Source organism: Xenopus laevis, chromosome 3S, assembly GCF_017654675.1.
Source record: "Xenopus laevis strain J_2021 chromosome 3S, Xenopus_laevis_v10.1, whole genome shotgun sequence".
Classification (NCBI taxonomy): domain Eukaryota; kingdom Metazoa; phylum Chordata; class Amphibia; order Anura; family Pipidae; genus Xenopus; species Xenopus laevis.
Window position 1 is genome coordinate 127,275,675 of NC_054376.1, and position 21,185 is coordinate 127,296,859.

The 21,185-nt window shown below is 42.2% G+C and overlaps 1 protein-coding gene across 1 annotated transcript; it reads right to left on the minus strand.

The window, feature by feature from the left end:
* Window positions 1-483: 483 nt before the first annotated feature.
* Window positions 484-19,978, minus strand: gal3st4.1.S (galactose-3-O-sulfotransferase 4, gene1 S homeolog). The gene is made up of 6 exons (XM_018239686.2): window positions 19,895-19,978; window positions 18,345-18,458; window positions 11,678-11,779; window positions 4,372-4,484; window positions 3,643-3,919; window positions 484-3,530 (listed from the first exon to the last, which is right to left on the minus strand). Exons 2-6 carry the CDS (start codon window positions 18,345-18,347, stop codon window positions 2,244-2,246), a joined length of 1,782 nt encoding a protein of 593 aa, XP_018095175.2. The 5' UTR covers window positions 18,348-18,458; window positions 19,895-19,978; the 3' UTR covers window positions 484-2,243.
* Between the last annotated feature and the right edge of the window lie 1,207 nt (window positions 19,979-21,185).

The following is a 21,185-nucleotide window of genomic DNA, read 5'->3' on the forward strand; positions in this document are numbered from 1 at the left end:
AGGAATTGTTATCTCGTCCTCTGTCCCACAGAGTGAACAGGCAGTTAAAGGATTTGTTGAAGGATTGGGTGCACAATAATGTTAACTTTTAGTATGTTAAAGAATAGCTCATTCTAAGCAACTTTCGAATTGGTCTTTTTTTTTAGATTTTATAATTCTTCTGACTCAGTCCATTTTTCAAATGAGGGTCACTGACCCCATCTAAAAAAAAAAGCATCTCTAAGGCTATGAATGCATTTTTATTGCTACTTTTTATTACGCATCTTTATATTCAGTAGGGATGCACCAAATCCACTATTCGGCCGAATCCCAGAATCCTTGGTGTAAGATGCGGCCTTATACCAAACCGAATCGCAAAGGAGCAGGAAAGGAGAAAGTGGAAAAAAATCTTCTTTTGTGATGAAAATTCGTGTGATTATCCTACCCGCCCCTAATTTACATATGCAAATTAGAATTTGGATTCAGTTCGGCCAGGCACAAGGATACGGCCCAATCCAAATCCTGCTGAAAAAGGGCGAATCCCAAACCGAATCCTGGATTCGGTGCATCCCTACTATTCAGGCCTCTCCTATTAATAGTCTCTTATCCAAATCAGTGCATGATTGTGCACTGAGCTGCTGTGTCATGTTTTGTGCAGCAGCACGCTGAAAGCAGGGGGCCCGGCTAATCAATTAAGTGAAGCATAGCCGAGCCCCACTTAGACACAAAATCCTGCGGGCCCGGGACAACTGTCCCCCCCCCTGTGACCCCCTGATGGCGGCCCTGTGTGTGTAGTATAAAGGCATTACCAGGGATAACCACTAGGGATCATTGGCAAAGACCCCAGAATGTAGTACAAGAGCACTAAGAGTGCACCCCTTAGTGTTCATTCTGAGAGCACCTCTGCTGTGCTCCACACTTTGTACTGGATAACAAAATCTGGGGTGCAAAACACGGTGTCAGTGGGTGCAGGCACCAGAAAAAGCATAGGAAGGGGCTACTCCCAAATATAAGAAATATTTAGGAGTTGTACAAGTGAGCACAAGTTCCATGTGGAGGTATGTGCTATATTACTAAGATTGGCTCTTTGTTTACTCCAGGTGGACTTCTAGAAGCCTATAGAAAGCCTCTGATTGGCTGTACACCTCAAAGGGACCTCCGAGGTCAGTGGTTTTAATATTCTTAACCATGATGACTCCTTGACCATGATGACTCCTTTGAACATTGAATGAGATGTATTTGGTGGGTGGGGGGGAGTGAGCTGGTCTTGTTACTGGTCTATGAGCTGGAACCTTTTAGTTTGTAAACCCTATTGTACTCTGTAATCCTTGTCTGTTATCCACCATTTATTCCCTGTTTGCTATAACTGCAGTAAAGCACTGCGTATCTTGACAGCGCTATATAAATAAATGATGATGATGATGATGATGATGATGATGGAGCAGCTAATCGAGGAGATTTGGTGGCACAACTAATGTACAAAGGGTGTTGCTGTTCCTTTAAGGCATCATGAGCATACACACTGTAATTTCACAGATACAAATAGCACTGGGTGGATTTCTTTTCTTGGTCCCTAAAGAAGAGGTACATTTTAGTCCAAAGCCTGTAGAAGAAAGGTCCCATAGAAGAGAATTAGGGATTGTAGGAAGGAATGTTAAAATGGAGTTGGTGGGGCTGATCGCTGCTATACCAAGCCATGGGCAGTTCTTTGAATCTTTTGGCCATCTAACTGCCAATGGCTCATTCCAAGGCATCTTTTGTCCATCTAAACATGTATTTATTCTCTGAACTATGCTGGTCATCTAGCTAACCACTCCTTAAACCAGTTTACATCTAGCCAAATACTGGCTTTTACCCAGAAGTCCATATTCGCCAAGCCAACCAACAGCTTATTCGCTTTTGTCTACTAACATCTTCCCAACTGTTGGTCTTTACCATGAAGTTGGATGACAGCTATCAAACTGTTGGCATGCTCTTTGCAATCTGTTGACATCTAAAAGACACACTGCTTTATTTCTTGGAGTCCACTTATTTCCCTCCAACTGCTTGCTTATTCTTAGTTGTCAGTTCCCCTGTCTTATTTTCAGCTAGCTGACCACTGGCAGATTTTGTGGGGTCTGATCATATACAGCCAACCACTTGCTTCCCCTTGGAGTCTATTTATTAAGCTTATTCCCTGCATCCTCTTTTGACTTATTCCCTCTAATCACTTAATCACTTCTGGTTTATTCCCTGCTTCCACTTCTGTCTTATTGCCGTTGAGTCTACTGAACATTTAGCTTATTCTCTGCAACTACTTCTGGCTTATTCCCTGGAGGCACTTCTGGCTCATTACCTGCAACCAATTCTGGTTTATTCCCTGCAACTACTTCTGTGTTATTCCCTGGAGGCACTTCTGGCTCATTACCTGCAACTAATTCTGGTTTATTCCCTGCAACTACTTCTGGCTTATTCCCTGGAGGCACTTTTGGCTCATTACCTGCAACCAATTCTGGTTTATTCCCTGCAACTACTTCTGTCTTATTCCCTGAAGGCACTTTTGGCTCATTACCTGCAACCAATTCTGGTTTATTCCCTGCAACTACTTCTGGCTTATTCCCTGGAGGCACTTCTGGCTCATTACCTGCAACCAATTCTGGTTTATTCCCTGCAATTACTTCTGGCTTATTCCCTGGAGGCACTGCTAGTTTATTCACTGTAGCCCCCTCTGGCTTCTTCCATGGGCTCTTTCCTGACTTTTTCTGTAATAACAACTGCATCTTGGCCCTATATTGTGCATCTTTTGGGAATTGCCAGTCATCCAAGAGGTACTTGTATTGTACTTCTGGAGTTATCATTTGGATGCAACTGGCCTTGGTGCTGGGTCTTAGATCATCTCTTACTTTCCAACCTAAGATCTTCTCCTCCTTAGGCTGATATGGCTTTATCGCCTCATCTTGTATTTGATCAGCTCTTAAAGGCTTTGAACTTTCTAGACACATCTCGGCTAGATGTTGTCTCCTTTCTCGTAACCTCCTCAATTCCATGTCCATCCTCACCCTGCCAAATCTCTCCACTTTTTCCCAGAAAGTGCGGTTAAAATAGACATAAAGATACCAGTCCAGAGAGTTCCAAGCCCGCAACCTCTCAATATCATCAGGTTCAAGTTGTGTGGGGGTCTCCCGAGCATTGAGTTTAAATGTCACTATATCATCAAGCTCCCAGCACAGTTCTTCTTTGAGAAGAATAATGGATTCATCAAAGTACTCAGCAAGTAGGACAAGGTTGAAGACATCTTCTACTGCCCTTACACCCTGACTTGCCACATCCTCTGTGAATATGTCATCAGGGTCAAAACCAAGATCGAACCACAGAAGGTTGCGGGCGTAGTGATGAGATTCATTGTTGGGTTGATAGTAAAGAGAAGTATTGTAGATAAAAGCTTTTAGGTTTGGTGCCGTTTTAAAGGTGGGACAGTACAGTCGGTAGTAAGAGAAAGCGGACTCTGCCATGGCAGCTGGATCCCGTAGAATTGTAAAGTAGAAGGCGTCTGAAGTCATGACCTTGCGAACCTGAAAGTATGATACACAATGATATTGTGTGAGTATATCATGGGTATTAAGACAGCAAGGGTTGCATTATATTTCTTAAATGTATCTACAGGGTGTTACAGTGAGGCATTACCTCTGAGAGGTTGAAGCGCATGTGATGGCACAGGATGTGGTATGGTGGCTGGCTGGCGTTGTGGTACCCTTTCACCAGGCTCGCATTGAAATAATGGGAATACTTAAAGTCACGTTCATAGGGCAAAGCAAAGTTTAGCGAGTTTCTGTCACCATAGCGGTGCAAGATGTTTAGTATGGAGCTCCCAGCTGTCTTGTGGGTCTTCAGGAACATTATGTTATTCTTTGCGCGGCAAGTTCTGGAAATATACGAAGGAGCACACAAGCCGAGGAACCTCCTGTCAACATCAAAACGTTTGTTGTTTATATAGCGTAGTAGCACCGAATTGATAAATCACACATACATTTTTACAGGGTGGTCTTTAGCTGCTGTTTATATGGAGGGTATTCAGCCTGCCTGGCTCATTTCCCAACATCTGCACAAGAAAAAAGCGCTAAAATTTATGCAAATTGTATGCAAATATTGCACTTTGCAAAGGTTTGTGCTGATCAATATTGCTTCCCACATTTCCAATGGGATTTACATTGGATTTTACATGCTGCAGGTGCAAAGGTTTGTGTTGGCCAATAACCTGTCTGAAAAATGCCTTCAACAATGACTATCACCCTAATGATGGAGTTTAGCGGCATCTTTGCAGGTGGCCCAGAACAGTGGAAGATCTTGTACCAACATGACAACTATGCCGAGAGCAACACGTGAATAGGTGACGCTCCACGATGGTTCACTTACCTTTGATGGGTGTCCGTGCCCAGAAACCAAACAGAAACCCCAACTGTCAGCAGAATAAAAGGCCATAGCTTGAGAATTATTTGTCTGTAGTACCGAACTAACCTCATTGTTCCCTGGAGGAGAAAGAGCAGAGGTCATCTGAGTTTATAGTTGCTACAGCATCAGCAAGTGTAAACCATCAATAATAATCAGGGGGCAAAACCATTTCTTAAAAGTTCCATATCCACTGCTTTTAGTTAAAGGATAAGTAAACCTTTAAAATAAGTGAATGTAAAATTGATGAGGGTGCTATTCTAAGCACTTTTGTCATTTAAATGTATTATTTATTTCTTCTACGTCCCTCCATGTCAGTACACATGGGGCATTGCCCCTCCCAGACCTGTAGGTAGGACCTATAACGCAGCCAATCAAAATGAATCATGACCTATAAGACCACATGACTTCCTCCTCACCACAGTTATTTTTTGTCCTACTGGACAGGGAGGTAGGATCTCCCTCCTCACTTTTTATTTTTTGTTGAATTTTGAGAGAAATCAAACACAGTTTTTGTTTTTCTTTTGTATTTTCTTTTTGTTTATTTATTTATTTATTTTTTACTTCTGTGTAGACACAGAGGGATGATTCCCAGGTAATGGAGAAGAATTTACCTGATGCCTCAAGACGCATAATCTGTAAATTATCGCTTATTGGGAAGAAATGCAGGTGTGGGCATATCCATGGTCTTAGCCCTGTGCTAAAATAGCCCCCCTGCTATATGCCCAGCGAGGCACAAGATTCAATCTAGTGCTTTTTTGGGAACAGACACAGGTGTGGGCTTCCCACATTGTTACCTGTGAGCTTTTGGACTCCCCTTTTCTTTTGAGTTATGTGAGACTTTACAGAACTCTACAGAACTTCTGCAAAAGGTCCGTGGGTATGCATATGGGCTAGTTATAACAGCCTGAAGCTGGTGAGTCTGATTCTTCACTATCTACTGTGTGTAGTGCACTGGGAAGTCTGCATGCTAATTAGCTAATTATGTCCCTCAGCTGAGAGCTATTGGGGCTTTGGCTGGAGTTTCCATCCAGCTAATTAGCCACTCTGATAAGGTGCAGGTGTGCCTTTGGCCCCGTTGCTATTGCTGTTTAATATTTTAAGCCTTGTATGAGTGAACCTGCATCCTCTATGCAGACACAGAAGTTATATTGGCTCATGTTACTAAGGCACCTCCAGGAAGGGCTAGAGGTTGCACTGATCAAGCAATATGGCACCTCCTTCCTTCTTATGAGTCTGCTCTTAACAAGCAGTGTTCCACCTGGATATTCCTGCTGACAAGCCTGAGCTATCTGGTAAGGTGCCTGTGTTCCTCTGACTTCTTGTATTATCTGAAGTCTTATGTTGTGAGCTGGCGTCCTCTGTGCAATATGCAGTATTGGCTCTTGCTACACTTTAAGTACTGGCTGGTGAATCCCTCTGCCTAAGCAGTGTGGTACCTGAATCCAGAGATTTTGATTTCTCAGTATCCATTGTGTATTTGAAACATTAATTTCACTGGGAAGTCTGCATTTTAATATGCTTAATATGTCCCTCAGCTGAAAGCTATCAGGGCTTTGGCTGGAGTTTCCATCAAGCTAACTAGTCACTATCTGGTAAGGTGCAGGTGTTCCTTTGGCCCCTTTGCTATTGCTGTTTAATATTTTAAGTTTTGTATGGGTGAACCTGCATCCTCTTGGCTGACACAGTGGTTATATTGGCTCATGTGCTCAAGCAGTATGACACCTCCTTCCTTTCTTATGAGTCTGCTCTTAACAATCAGTGTTCCACTGGACTGGATATTCCTGCTGACAAGTCTGAGCTATCTGGTAAGCTGCCTGTGTTCCTTCTTATATTATATGAAGTCGTATGTTGTGAGCTGGAGTCCTCTGTGCAAAATGCAGTTACACAAGGTACTAAGTCTGCATGTTAATAAGCTAATTATGTCCCTCCGCTGAAACCTATCCAAATTCTAGCTGAAGTTTCCAACCTGCGGACTTTTCATTGCTATCAGGTAATGTGCAGATACTCCTCAGTTTGCTACTGTTGTTTCTATTGTCCTCTGTGCAGACACAGGTTATATTTGCCTTTTATTACACTGGGTGCTTGCAGGGTTGGCTGGAGGCTTGCACTGCTGAAGCAGTATGGTAGCCCCTTCCTTCCTTACATTGAGTCTGCTCAGTGCTGTAACCTGATGTCATTGGGCCCCACAGCAAATTCATTTTAGGGCCCCTAACATATCCAGAGGTTGTGCTTTTTTTTACCAATACGTATTGAAATTGCTCTTTATTTGGGCCTCATGGGTCCCTATACCTTTTGGGCCCACCTGCAGCCGCAGGGTCTGCTTCCTCTTTAATTACGCCCCTGAGTCTGCTCCTTAGAAGCAGTCTGCCACCAAGGATCTGTCTGGATTATTCCTACTGTCTAGCGCATATTATCTGGTTAGGTGCCTGTATTCCTCTGACTTCTAGTTGTCATCTGAGGTCTTAGGTTTGTGAGCCCGAGTTCTCTGTGCAGACACAGTAGGCAAGTGTGCTCTTATTACACCTGGTATTTCCAGGACCGGCTAGGGGTATGTTCTGCTGTAGCAGCATTGTGCCCCATTTTTTCCTATGATGTTTCCACACTTAACAGGCAGTGTTCCGAGTTATATGGTGTCTTTTTGTGTGATGTAGGCCTTCTTAGATATTCTATTCCCATCTGGTGGCTTTTGTTGGGAGCTCAGTTGTAGTTATACTACATCTACTGAGTTTTTGTGACTGTAGGTTTCCCTTCTTTAATTGTTGGTAGATTAAAGGGCACTTACTGTTATGTCTATTGGCACCTTAACATGCTTGAAGCCAGCTTGTAGTCTATGGCACTTTGTGTGGCCTCGGGCATCTCGCCAGGGAGCTGGGTTTGTGTGGCCTCTGGCTTTCAATATGGCCCTTGGCTTGGGTTAGAGCCCTTGTTTTGGTCCATGGCTTTTTACCATGGTCCTCGGCTCATGGGTCTGCTGGCCTTTTACAAGGGCCCTTGTTCTGCTAGCCTGTTGCATGAGCCTTTGGTTCATGTGGTCTTTTACCCTTGGCACATTTGTTTGGTTGTCCTTTTACCTGGGTTATTATGGCTGCGGGCCTGTTTTCATGGCCCTTAATTTAGGTGCTTGCTTGCCTTTTACCAGAGTTCTTGGGCTGTTGGCCTTTTCTGTGGCCCCTGGCTAAGGTGGCCACTAGTTTTTATTATAGTCCTTGTGGGCTTGTGGCTGCCAGTCTTATCTGTGACCTATGGTGCATAGGTCACCAGCCAGGCTGTGGCAGCTGATAGGCATGGTTACTATTCTTGCTGTGGCTCTTGGTGGGCATGTCTGTTTGCCTTGCGGAAATCTTTGGCAGGACAACAGCCATTGGTTTTGTCTTGTCTGCAATCCTGGCAGGTATGGTTCTGGTTACACCAGCAGTAGGCATAATTGACTATTTGGTTGGATCTAGCATGGGTTGTACCATCAGCTGGTGTTTGCTCTGGGTTTCACAGCCCATAGCTAATTTTGTTGCTGATTAGTATTCAGCAGCTGATGTTGGTCATATGTTGGCTTACAGCTAACCTTTTCTTCTGCCTTACATGCATTGTTTTTGGTCTTGTATGCCACTGCTTATTATCAATAAGGCTGGCTTGTGGACCAGGGTTTTGCAAGTTCAACAACTGACGTGCTCCGTTGTTGCATGTATGGAAATTGACTTTTGTGCCAGTGCAGTTGGTTACCTTGTCCCTAAGGGTGGCATTCACAATAGCTGACTTATTTACTATTGCTTGTGTATTCAATTCCACTCTGGTTTTTTGCAAACACTTCAGCTGACGGGCATCTTGGCCTGCTAGTGTGACAATGGCCTTGCACATCTATGTTGGAATACATAATAGCTGGCTGGTCCACCACTGGTTGCATGTATGGTGGCTGGCTCTCTGCCAGTGGATTGTGCATCATTGCTGGTTGGTACCAGTTTTTGTAGGCTATAAGGTTCTGGCATGCCTGATTTTGGATTGTGATCCCAGCTGTTGGCTGGTTCAGTAGCTTCTATGTATGGTCACAGGTTTGGTTCAGTAGCATTGTGCAGCTTGAGCTGTAGTGGCCTCGGCTTTTGTGGGTGTTTTCTAGAACTGTAATTGGCTTGGGTCCCATTGCTTGCTTGTGTAGCAGTTGGCTGGGGCAACAGCATAGCTTACTGGTAGATGGCTTTGTCACATTGGTTGGTTCAGCAGCTTATCCTTGTGCTGTTGTATACCCAGTTTAGATTTGGTGGTTGGTGGAGCTACTGGGCTGTACCAGCATGATTTATGATAACCCAGAGTTGGGTGTTCATTTAGTTAAGTCTTCATTAGGTATTATTAGCATGGAGTTAGTGGATCTTGGACTGATCTCTGGTGTAGAGGTGACTCCGGTCAGCACTGGTATGAGCTGCTTCCATTAAGATGCAGGACCAGGCTAATGTGGGCCAAGTCTTTTTAGGGCCACTTGCTATTGCTGAGGATCGTGTATTTCTCCAGCACTGGTGATAGATGCATTCAAGTTGTGTTTAGTTTCTGATCTGATTGATTTCCTGGTGGTTTCTAGGGTGTTTTAGTTCTGAGATGGCTATTGCCATCATTCTGGTTTTGTCCTAAGGCACCTTTTTTGTTTTGGAACAAGGATGAAGCAGAGCACACTCTTCAATTCTGTAAAAGAAGCCCCGGTGCACAGCGTAGAGGGTGCGGCAATCCCCAGACGAATACTTCAGGTAAGAATACACTGGCACACGAGGTACAATGCAATGCAGGGTGACCCCTTGCTTATTTATTTGTGCGGACGTGCAACGTTTCACCCTGCATTGCATTGTACCTCGTGTGCCAGTGTATTCTTGCCTTTTTTGTTTTAACAGTTGCAGGATTTTTGTTCTTCCCCAGGTGGGGTTTTGTCAGATAACCACATTGCAGGTATCCCTCTAGTCACTGAGGGAACCTTTTTAAACAGAATATGTTTATTCTTAATCTGCAATGTTTGATCCTCAAGTACCGGTCTCTGTAATTTTGTGGTTGATTTTGTAGCTCTTGTTAATCGTTTACCATGTCCTAGGACATGTTCTTGTGCCTTTTATCTACCCTTTTCAGGAGATATACATTTTATCAGCTCCCCTGTTGGATGGATGTGATGCTGGCCTTTTCTCAGGGCCTCCTTAGCATCAGTTTGGTTTTTGCATTATGTTGGTTATTCCCACCCCTTGTTTTCGGTGCATGGCTTGGTAGATCCCATGTGTACTGACATGGAGGGACGTAGAAGAAATAGAGAATTTTACTTACCTACTTGACGTAAATTCCTTTTCTTCTAGTCCCGACATGTCAGTACAGGGTTTCCCATCCCAATTATTTATTTTGGTTACTGTACTGCTATGGCAAAAGTATAACTGTGGTGAGGAGGAAGTCATGTGGTCTTATAGGTCATGATTCATTTTGATTGGCTATGTTATAGGTCCTACCTCCAGGTCTGGGAGGGGCAATGCCCCATGTGTACTGACATGTCGGGACTAGAAGAAAAGGAATTTACGTCAAGTAGGTAAGTAAAATTCTCTATTTTCTTTTAATTCCAAGATATTAAGGGATACATGTACTGTTAAAATGAATGGATTTTGTTACAACAGCACCACCTGCTGGTCATTTTCCCACCAGTCTGACCACCAAGTAGTCAAGGAAGTTGTCAGGAGAAAGAAAGAGGCTGCTCTGATGTTCTTCTGCTTAGGAAAAGAATTAGAAACCTTTCTCACATCTTTCCTAAGCAGAAGAAAATCAGCCTCTTTCTTTCTCCTGACAACTTCCTTGACTACACATGCAAGTGGAGCTCACCAAATCTCTTAGTCGGATTTTCCCACGGAGTATCCTGTGTGTGATATCCCAATTAGAGCAATCTGTAGAAATATGTAGAGGTGTGGGACAAATCCAAGGCAACAACTGGACTGCAAAACTTCTTCATTGGGGACATGTTGTGTAATTCTATCCCCAATAAAGAAGTTTTGCAGTCCAGTTGCTGCCTTGGATTTGTCCCACACCTCTACATATTTCTACAGAACTTCCTTGACTACTTGGTGGTCAGACTGGTGGGAAACTGACCAGCAGGTGGCGCTGTTGTAACAAAATTCATTCATATTAACAGTACATGTATCCCTTAATATCTTGGAATAAAAAACAAAATAAATGAGTGTACATTACAATATTTATTAGAACAGCACAATTATCAATTTTACATTCATTTATTTTAAAGATTTACTTATCCTTTAATAAGGAAATTTTTCCCCCTTTTGTACAGAATGAACTTGTGGAGACAAAATAAGAACTCAACTCAGAGACAAAATAAGAACTAGACTCAAAGACAAAATAAGAAAGGGCCGGATGCACAGGGCCGTGTTGATCCAGCAGCGTATCTAAGTCTTAGTGGAATTACTCATAATAAATGTATTAGTATCACTTGACCCAAAAAATTACCAATCAGAGAAGCAATGGCAGCTTAGGAAAGCAGCTTATGGCGTTATTTCACACGCACTTTAGCGAATAGACGTTTCTGAACATATAAGACTCATTTACCAACACAGGGGCAAAATCACATGCAACAATGTATTCATAAATGCTATTCGCAATGGTAATTGCACCGCTTTCTTAATAGAAAGCCAGACAGTAATGGAGGAAAGTCATGGGGTATATTTATCAAAAAGTGAGGTTAGAGACCCCCACCGTCCGCTACAGTGAAATTCCGCCACTCTCCATTCATTTCGATGGGATTTTGAAAGGCGTATTAATCAAAAGGTGATACTTTCACCCATTGATAAATACAGGTATGGGACCTGTTATCCAGAATGCTCAGGACCCGGGGTTTTCCTGATAACGGATCTTTCCGTAATATGGATCTTCATACCTTAAGTCTACTAGAAAATCATGTAAAAAAATAAATAAACCCAATAGGCTGATGTTGCTTCCAATAAAGGTTGATTATACCTTAGTTTGGATGAAGTACGAGGTACTGTTTCATTATTACAGAGAAAAAGGAAATAACTTTTTAAAATTTGGATAAAATGGAGTCTATGGGAGATAACCTTTCCATAATTCTGAGCTTTCTGGATAACTGGGTTTCCAGATAACAGATCCCATGCCTGTACTCTTTTAAAAATCCCATAGAAATGAATGGAGAGAGGCGAAATTTCACTCTAGCGGACTGTGGAGATCTTTAACTTCATTCTTTGATAAATATACCCCATAGAGAGTAGCAGGAAGGTAACATACAAGGAGTCATTCTTACCTCTGAGATGCAGGGATCCCTTGTAGATGTCTCAGAGGTCTCTCCTCCTCTCACCCTCAGTGAAGTTGCCCTACTGAGAGAGCTCCGGCCAGAAACATTTCCCTGAACACAAAGCAAATGAACTTGGTTGTGACACAGACTTTGGAGATGCAACGGTCTCTAGTAAAACTGAAAAAACCTGTATTTTGTGTTGCCGGCTACAGGTTTCCCCAGCAGCAGAGACGTGCCACTAACTAAACATAGAGGGACAGTTCTGAAGGTAAAGCCTTCCCAAAAAAAGACCCACAGCCATATATCAGTATATAGTTATAGGAAATCCCATGGAAATTCATCCATTGGCACCTTCCCAAATCACAAGTGTCGCCCTCCTTCCCTGGCTGACTGTGTGGGAAGCAGGGGCAAAGTGGATTACCAATTGATTGGTAGGTGCAGAACCTGTGCCCTGGAATGAGTGGGGGCAAGGGAGAAACGTTGGGTTTCCTCAAACCCTATGGAGTAATTTTATGCCCCTGTATTATGGGAGCGATTTTTTCCAACCTTGTGCCAGTACAAATGTTTTTTATTATTTTTATACCACCTCCATACAACTCCCTGTCCTTGCTGCCTTTTAACCGCCAAACACAGGCAACGTTGTATTTTTTGGGGCAACCACAGGTGTCTGTGCTCCAGAGGCAAAGAGGAGCTACAGTGCAAAGAGGTCGTAAGTTAGCCCTGAAGTGAGTTCAGTGGACTTGACCTTGAAAGGTTGACAATAAAGTTCAGCCAGAGCCTTTTTGGAAGTCCTTAAACCATAAATCATAGACAGAATTGCCCACCTATGGGGTGCAAGGGTAATGAAACATATCTAAAGTGGCCAACAGTAAGCAAAACGTACATGAATACTGGCTCTCTGATTGGCTCAGGTACGAGGGATCTGATCCCCATACCCAAAAAGGGGGTCAAAGTGCATGTTGCCATGTTTTTTACCCATAATTCTTCTGCTTAGGAAAGATAGGAGAAAGGTTTATAATTCCTTTCCTAAGCAGAAGAACATCAGCCTCTTTCTTTCTCCTGACAACTTCCTTGACTACTTGCTGGTCAGACTGGTGGGAAACTGACCAGCAGGTGGCGCTGTTGTAACAAAATTCATTCATATTTACAGTACATGTATCCCTTAATATCTTGGAATCAAAAGAAAATAAATAATGAATGTAAATTAAGTGCTTAGAATAGTCCCCTCATCAATTTTGAATTCACTTATGTTAAAGGTTATCATTTCACTCAATGGCTGCGTAAATGAGCCCTGTGAACTGTGCTCCATCCAATAGGCTTTGCTGCATTTGTCTGTATGTGACAGTAGCCATGGGGTTCTAAGCAGTTAATTCAACAATACTCACTCATACAAGTCATTTCTGATAACAAGGCAATAACCTGGAGCAGAGAGACAGCAGACCCAACTAAACTCAATATTTACTGCCAATACAATAACAACCTAGTAAAAATGAACCCAACTAAACACAATATGTACTGCCTATACAATAATAACCTGGGACAGAGGAACCCAACTAAACACAATATGTACTGCCTATACAATAATAACCTGGGACAGACGAATCCAAATAAACATACTATGTACTGCCTATACAATAATAACCTGGGACAGAGGACCCCAACTTAACACACTATGTACTACCTATGCAATAATAACTTGGGACAGAGGAACCCAACTAAACACACTGGGGCAGATTTATCAAGGATCAAAGTGAATTCGAGGGAATTTTCGAAGTAAAAAAATTCAAAAGTCAAAGTAATTTTTTGGATACTTCGACCATCGAATAGGATACTACGACTTCGACTTCAAATTCGATTAGAAGTAAAATAGTTCGAATATTCGATAATCAAAGTACTCTCTCTTTAAAAAAAACTTCGCCTTCAATACTTCGCCAAATTAAACCTGCTGAAGTGCATGTTAGCCTATGGGGACCTTCTAGAGTAGTTTTCTAAGTTTTTTGAAGTCGAAAAAAAATAATTTGTTCGATCGATCCCTGAAATCCTTTGAATCGTTTGATCGCCGATTTTACTTCGACCGCAAAACTGTCAAATTCGGTAAAAAAAACTTCGACTTCGATATTCGAAGTCGAAGTATTCCAATTCGATGGTCGAATTGCGAAGTATTTTAACCTTCGAAATTCGACCATTGATAAATCTGCCCCACTATGTACTGCCTATACAATAATTACCTGGGACAGAGGAACCCAACTAAACACACTATAAACTGCCTGTACAATAATACCCTGGGACAGAGGAACAATAATAACCTGGGGCAGAGCAACCCAACTAAACACACTATGTATTGCCTATACAATAATAACCTGGGGCAGAGCAACCCAACTAAACACACTATGTATTGCCTATACAATAATAACCTGGGACAGAGGAACCAAAGTAAACACAATAATACAATAGGCACATGCTAGGATACAAACATATCACTTACTTTTGCATCTAACAAATATAGATAATAGACGTCCTCCTGTGTTCCTCCAACAAGGTATCAGGGAGCACCCAGGCACCACTGAGACATATATATGTCAGAATTTTTATTAGTAGTTTCATAGGCTATTACTGACATCAATGCTATTGGTTAATTATATACTCTATGTAGGAAACCCAGTAGCCTCGTAAATTTCATGCAGGAACACAAATTGTTTGTAATGTTTTCCCAATAAGTGTTGCTGATCTTTAGAACACAATTGTCTCTTCTTCTCATGAATATACATAGAGAAGCCGTCACGCAACAAACTCAGCCCAATGTGAAATATCAATACAAAGACCTGACTCACACAATATGTAGTAAGAATACAGTAACTTGGGACTGAGGGATGGTAGACAGGACTCGAAATATAATAAAAATGGAGGTATGAGATCAATTATTGGGATGTTCTTTTCCATTGCGTAAAGAACCATGCCTGAAGAACACTGAAACTTTAAAGGTAAAATACAGTTGCCCTATATTATATACAAATACTTCTTACTATGACAGAGAAAGCAGAAATGCTTCCAAAAATGAAGAGTTTCTTGAAATACAACTGGTATGGCTCAATTTCTGAGATTTCTACAGGTTTTGGGAATTCCCATGCATTGCGGCCGTGACATATCACTTCTCAGGTCCCCATATAAAAGTCTATAGCCTACCCTCTCTGCTCTTAATATGGGGCACACAGGACATTTAGGGTTCCTCAGGGAGAGTATATCTATAAAGTTTGCTCTCAGACCAATATACACAATGAAAGCTGCTGTCCCATAGGCAATTTAATCAGAAGAAAGAGCAATTATAAACAATATAGGTTTCTGTTGCACCTTCAAAAGACCCTCACAACCAGAAATTAATTTTTTTTGGGATGGGAAAGACCTTTTATGTTAATATGACCTATTTATTTAAGGTGTATTCTTTTCACTGTATCGGTAGAAATCCTTTTTCAGGTGTAGTTTATTTAAGAGTGAGGGATCAGTCCATTACTGTATATCCCACAATATGTCCTGTGCTGTTTAAATATCCCGTAGCTGAGTCCTTAGTTAAAGATTGTTTTATTATTAACCAAATAGCATTGTAAATTCCAGAAGTCCTGCGTAAGAGAAACCTATTGACAATGAAAGTGACCAGGCATGTTCTTGTTGTTTGCACACGCACACAAACTTTGGGGCAAATTCAGTAAGATTCGTAGTTGCGCCAGGCGCAACTTCGCCGCACTTCGCCAGGCGTAGTTTCGCCAGCGCTTCGCAAATTCACTAAAATCCGAAGTTGCGCACAGGGGCAGCGCAAGGTTACGAAGTTGCGCTAGCGTTGCTTCGCTAAGTGAAGCGAAGTTACGCTAGCGAAGGTTAATTTGCATATGGCGCCAAATTCAAATTTCAATGGAGGAATACGTATCAGACCTTCAAAACATCAAATAAAAATGTTATTTTGCCCTACACATGTGCCACTGAAGCAATCCATATCTACTCTATTGCGCTTCGCCTGGTCTGAGGTGGCGAAGGAAGTCTAGCGTAAAAGGTAGCGTTCAGTACACTGCGCGCGTTAGTGAATTTGCGTAGTTACGTCCGTAGCAAAAATTCGCCAGGCGTAAGGGTGCAAAGTAACACTAGCGAATCTACGCCAGCGTTTGTTAGTGAATTTGCGAAGTAATGAAAATGCCCAACGCTAGCGAATTGACGCTAGCGTTCGGTGCTTCGGCGCTTAGTGAATTTGCCCCAAAGAACAAGTAAAGCCCTGATAAAACATGCCTTATTTAAATTTGTGACATTGGCCCTACAGACCTGTTCAGTTACAGCCCCCCCCGTCAGCCCTACTTACACTCCTCAAATGTGTCCCTACGTCTATTGCATATTACCCTACTTTGTATGCAGGGTGCCAATGTCAAGCTAGAATAGGTGCCTACTGGGATCTACTGCCCAATTTAGACATGATGACCCATCAGTCCAATGCTGCCAGCGTCCATGTAGAGCAAGAACTCTTCAACTTCTTTGGTGGCCAAAGATGTAACAATTACGATCTTCCTTGGAAAAATCCTCTTCCAAGAAAGATCGTTCATTTCAATACACACGTGTGGAGCTGAATCGTCAGATATACATATAGAAACAATAGAATTCTACCTGTATCTGACGATTCAGCACTAACAATGGCCGATGTTTGGGTGTCTTCAAAGGCACCCGATCAAAATTTTGGTCCAGCCCAATCGATGAGCCGGCTGATATCCAAGTCTTCTGCTGAAATCCGTTGGCTCTTTTCCCACGATATGTTTCTTACAATTTTATCTGTGAGTCTATGGCCACCTCCAGATATAACAGTGCATAACTGGGTTTCCATAGGGCTAATTGCTAAAGTTATAAGGGCAATGGGACAGTCATGCCAAAGAACCATAAGTGACAAAGCTCCCTTGTGTCCTGCCCGCTGCCCAAAATGTAAATCACCAGTGGGGAAACATGGGACGTTTTGTTACCCATGGTAGCCAAGATTTATCTCGGGCAAAAAAAAGTCTGGGGTTGCCCTAGCAGTTTATTATGACTACACGGCTGAAGCTACAACAGTGTATACATTACCAGTAGACTGATTATCTCTGTAAGGCTGATTCCTAGAGTGATAACAATGTATAACTACTGTACCTTTGATAATCTCCATTTAGCTAATATTTGAGTACATACTGAGTACAATGCCAGGACTGATATACAATAGACCCATTTAACCACATACAAACCAATATTTTACAATATAAAGCCCTGGTACTGATGGACAACACTGCAGTAATGCTAGGACTGCTATACTAACAACTAGAACAACTAATGTCTTACCACTGCCTCACTATTCAGTACAGCTCTTAGTTTCTGCTTATATCTTGGCAAGAGAGCTGGGCTTTTATGAGTTGGACTTTCCAGTGCTCACAAGTCTCGGCTTGCCACTTCTCTCTGCATTGTACAAAGATACAGCTCATTTGGAGAAGATCCTGGGGGAGGGGCAGAAAAAGTGACAACCTCCAGGCTTCACTAAATCATCTGGGTCTTTTGTCATCATTTTCCATTGAGGCCCACAAAGTGGTTTTACAAGCCCAACCTGTTTACCCTAGCCTGAAGGTGACACATTCTCACAACCTGTACTAGAACATTGTAAATGTATGCAATCCAAGGTAAACACAAAGGGAATATTTGCACATGACTTTGCACTTAGAGCAATGGAGTTGATGAAATATCGATAGCTATTCACATGTTGACCTCACTGGATATTTTTGTTCAACTTTTACCCACTGTTGTCTCTAGCACCATTGTAGTCATAATATCTAAATCTTCCTACTTCTGTTACCATTGTGATAAAAATACACATCAGACTCACCATAGTGAGTCATATCTGCCACCTACTGCCTTCTTCACCATGTTCTTCACATGCCACTCTTTTCACCTCTTACACCACAGGGGCCTTCATGTCAACCACTTATATCATGGCAAATCTTTAGATCTTCCATTCTATTCATGGCATTCTCCATATCCACCCTGATGGTAATCTAATTTGCCAACCCCCCACAAAGTAGTTCTTGCATTCCTCTACTTCACCATTTTTATTCATGTCATTCAGAAAATCTGTCATTCTTGCTATGTGCCTATTGATTGGAGGAGAGCCTTCAACGATCAATGGCTTGTAAAGGCTTTGTCGAACAGTCAATTATATAAAATGAGAACAGAAGAATGATATGTATTGATTACATCGGAGGTCCCCAACCTTTTTTACCCGTGAGCAACATTCAAATGTAAATAGAACTAGGGAGCAACTCAAGCATGGAAAAAGTCAGTGGGGGTGCCAAATAAGGGTCTTCAAGAGTATCTGTTTGGCAGTAGACTGCCAAAAATTGAACCAGTTCAACCAAAAACCAACAATTCAACCAAAATTTGCTTCCAAGCCTGGATTTCAAAAATAAGCACCTGCTTTGAGGCCATTAGGAGCAACATCCAAGGGGTCAGCGAGCAACATGTTGGGGATCACTGGTTTACATGCATAAGACAACCCCAAATGTTGTTTTATTTCTTATTTATGTATTTGCCTACCCTAGTTCCTTTGTCCTTAGTCCCACCAGTCTCTCCTAATTCATATTTCTATCTAGCCTTTCAGTCTTTATGTTCACTATGAACTAGTTCATATTACCATCAAGCCCGTGTTGTAGTCTTTCAGCGGCTGTTACACTTCAGATTTAGATAGTGTCAGAAGTAAATTAGGATGACAGGCTGTACGGGGAAAGTTCAGGCGTTTCTCCACTGGCTGAAAAACATCAGGAGAGAATATGCCACATGAATGATGGGCCTAATCTCAGCCTCAGTAAAAATGCTTTTATGCACTTCTCTTATCTCCTCCACTGTCCATGTCTAAATATACTCAGGCAGCAGTTGTGTATAATACAATTGAGGGATTAGAGATAACCCTTGCTCTTGGTTAGGACTAAGCTGCATTCCCATGGCTAGAAGAAAGCAGATACAATGCATGTCCGACCAGTTGCAAGTACTACTGGAATTGGATTTCCAGCTATTATTAGCAATGTATGCTTACCCCACCGAACATATTTATGTATTGTAAAGGGTACAATGGGGGCGTGACTGAATTCCTCATGAGAACATCTGATCCTTTTCACTCACCCTTACCAGTGTAATTAATTTTACAGTCTAGCTGTGCCTCTAAAAGGGGAATGTACATTGTGGCTCCGGCCATTGTACCAGGTACAGGTATGGGACGTGTTATCCAGCATGCTCGGATTCTGGGGTTTTCCTGGTAACAGATCCTTCTGTAAATTGAATCTCCATACCATAAGTCTACTAGAAAATCATGTAAACACAATAGACTGGTGTTGCTCCCAATAAGGATTAATGGTACAAGCTACTGTTTTATTATTACACAGAAAAAGGAAATCATTTTTAAAATCTGTATTATTAAATGGTAGGGATGTCACTCACTTTTCCTCCCCGCCCCTAATTTACATATGCAAATTAGGATTCAGTTCGGCCGGGCAGAAGGGTTCGGCCGAATCCGAATCCTGCTGACAAAGGCCGATTCCTGGATTCGGTGCATCCCTATTAAATGGTGTCTATGGTTCAGGTTTCCAGATAATGATCCCATACCTGTACAGTATTTTTAGCCTCATAAACAAGTATTTCTACTTGGTGATACATTCCATAGCCCCCTACTATAGATATACACCTATATACATTTAGGGGGTTAATTATTAAAGTCCGAACGACAATTACTCGAAAAATTCTAGTTTTTTTTTACTATAAAATCTAATCTGAAAATCCAGTTTGTATAATAAGTCAATGTGAGAGGTCCCATCCTATTTGAAAGTTTCTGTGTCTGTGATGGATTTAGCCAGAGAATCCAACTTTTTCAGACTTTTCAGGCAAAGATCAGAAAAATTTGCACAATCCAGATTTTCACTCGATTTTTTTTGTTTGTCCCGATTCGTTTAAATTGTGCTTTTTTAATAATAAATAAACTGTGGATTCTAGTTTGGTTGGACTTTTTTTTACTAAAATATTCAGAAAAATTCGGATTTTGATCAATATGCCCCTAAGAGTAAGAGAAATGCAATGGGGTCACATATTACAAACAAACAGACAGATAACCTGCACCCCTACCCATACCAATAGACAATAAAATAATAAGGCAACTTTGTGCTCAATATTATGTATTAGAGAAAAGGCTCTCACCTGTATACGTGCAGGTATAGCTCTGATGATACTTTGCAATGTATGTAGTAGGTAATCCCTCTATATACACAGGAGCACCTGTACCTATGAGTAGAAAGAGATGTAAGAGGGATGGTGTTTGTGCAAAGCTTCAGTAGGCCAGCCCACCCCTGCCCAGTGATGAAAGTTCCACAGTCCTGATGGATTATCTTTAGTTTCTATACGTTATTCCACAAAAATTTGACCCTACCTGTTTTTGTCATTGGTTTGAACTGCACATCGCATATCCTTTGTACCGGGCTTGTGAAACTGCCCTTAAAGGGGGGTAAGGAGTGACAGTAAAAGACAAACATCCTTGGCAGGTACTCAGCAAAAGATTAGGCTCATCATAGGACACATTAGATGTTCTTCATGCAGGATACAAATAATATACGTCACCTGTTCTTTTCAAAGAAGTTGAACTTCAAAACAGGACACCAATGTTGTGACTTAGGAGGACCAGGACCCTCAGCAAGACAATCTTTTGGAGGGACCAGCCCAATGCGGTTCCTCCAAAATGAGTGAGATATAAATGCAAGAAGGGGCTGGAGACGAGGACAACCACACAGCAGACATCACAGCCCTGGCCTCATTGTCCTATGGACCTTCCTGTCGTGTTGGTGGCAGAATTCAAGGATCTTGGAACTGGCGTGACCATAGCAACCAGAAATAGAAGTCCAACAGTTCATTTTCTTACAAATTTCTGCTCTGAGCTTTCAAAATGGGTTTTGCAATGTTATATGTGTTGGGGACTGGTAAGTGCATCCCCATTTACTTTGCATTCCCCTAAAGATTGTGCCCAAAGGGGACCCTTAGGGAGTAATTCCCCATTTCCTGTGACTCCTAGCTATCCCAAGTTTGGGCATAACTTGGTGGCGTTGTGCTATGATATAAAATGGCTGAGCCACATGGCTCAAGGATATTCTGCAGTGACTACAGCCTGCCTCTCTCCTAAGTGTATCTGAGCCTCCCATGGAATCACGGCAGTCATCAGGGGGAAGAGTTGTAGGGGGCACCGAGGGTAAGGGGGGCCTGGCCACGCCACACTTACTTGATTAGCCGGGCCCCCCATCTTCGTGAGAGCTGTTGACTTCGGGAAGGCATGGATGTTTAAGGGGCCCTGGCCACCAATTTTCCTTATAATATGTGTGGGGGGGGACTGGCCACCAATTTTTGTTCTCATGTGGGGTCCTAGCCACCAATATTTTTTAATGGGGGGCCCTGGCCACCAATATCTTTTTATTAATATGTGGGAACACTAGCCACCAATATT